The sequence below is a fragment of the Penaeus monodon genome, chromosome 20 (genome assembly GCF_015228065.2).
Source record: "Penaeus monodon isolate SGIC_2016 chromosome 20, NSTDA_Pmon_1, whole genome shotgun sequence".
NCBI classification, from domain to species: Eukaryota; Metazoa; Arthropoda; class Malacostraca; order Decapoda; family Penaeidae; genus Penaeus; species Penaeus monodon.
The window spans coordinates 21,003,714-21,004,214 of NC_051405.1; the positions used below are offsets into that span (position 1 = coordinate 21,003,714).

Here is a 501-nt window from a genome sequence, read left to right on the forward strand (position 1 = left end):
GTGTCTTCCCTATCCTACCCAAGGCATCCAACTCACTTGCCAGTCACAGGATCACATGTTGCACCGTTGAGACATCTGCAAGACTGCCTGCAACCTTCTCCCCACCGCCCGGGCCTGCACTGTGTCTCGCACGCGTCTCCCTGTGAGGGTTTTCAAATCGCTGTGGGTAACTGAGGGGAACTATAAGTTATTGGAGGTAATTTGGAAAAATGTGGATTTATGTGGGTATTTGTGGGTTTATGTGGGTAATTGTGGGTTTACGTGGGCAATCGGGTAATTGTGGGTAACTAAGGGTAATTGTTTAACTGTGGGTGATTGCGGGATACTGTGGGTAAATGCGGATGTCGGGTGTGCGATGTATGTTAACGTGGGGTTCGCACGAGTCTTCATGTGTGTATTTGGGGAGGGGGGATTATAACATTATGAGGGTAACTTTGAAGTGTGGGTGTCAGGGTGTGAGGATAAAGGTGTTTGGCGAGGCTCGGGAATAGGACTGGGACC

At 49.7% G+C, this 501-nt stretch overlaps 1 protein-coding gene across 1 annotated transcript in view; it reads right to left on the reverse strand.

The window, feature by feature from the left end:
- The window catches only part of LOC119585701 (multiple epidermal growth factor-like domains protein 6), a gene marked incomplete in the record, with an annotated part of 104,852 nt that overhangs the window by 14,059 nt on the left and 90,292 nt on the right, over window positions 1–501 (reverse strand). The window contains 1 exon segment of the mRNA XM_037934375.1: window positions 37–140. Coding sequence (XP_037790303.1) covers window positions 37–140 — 104 coding nt within the window.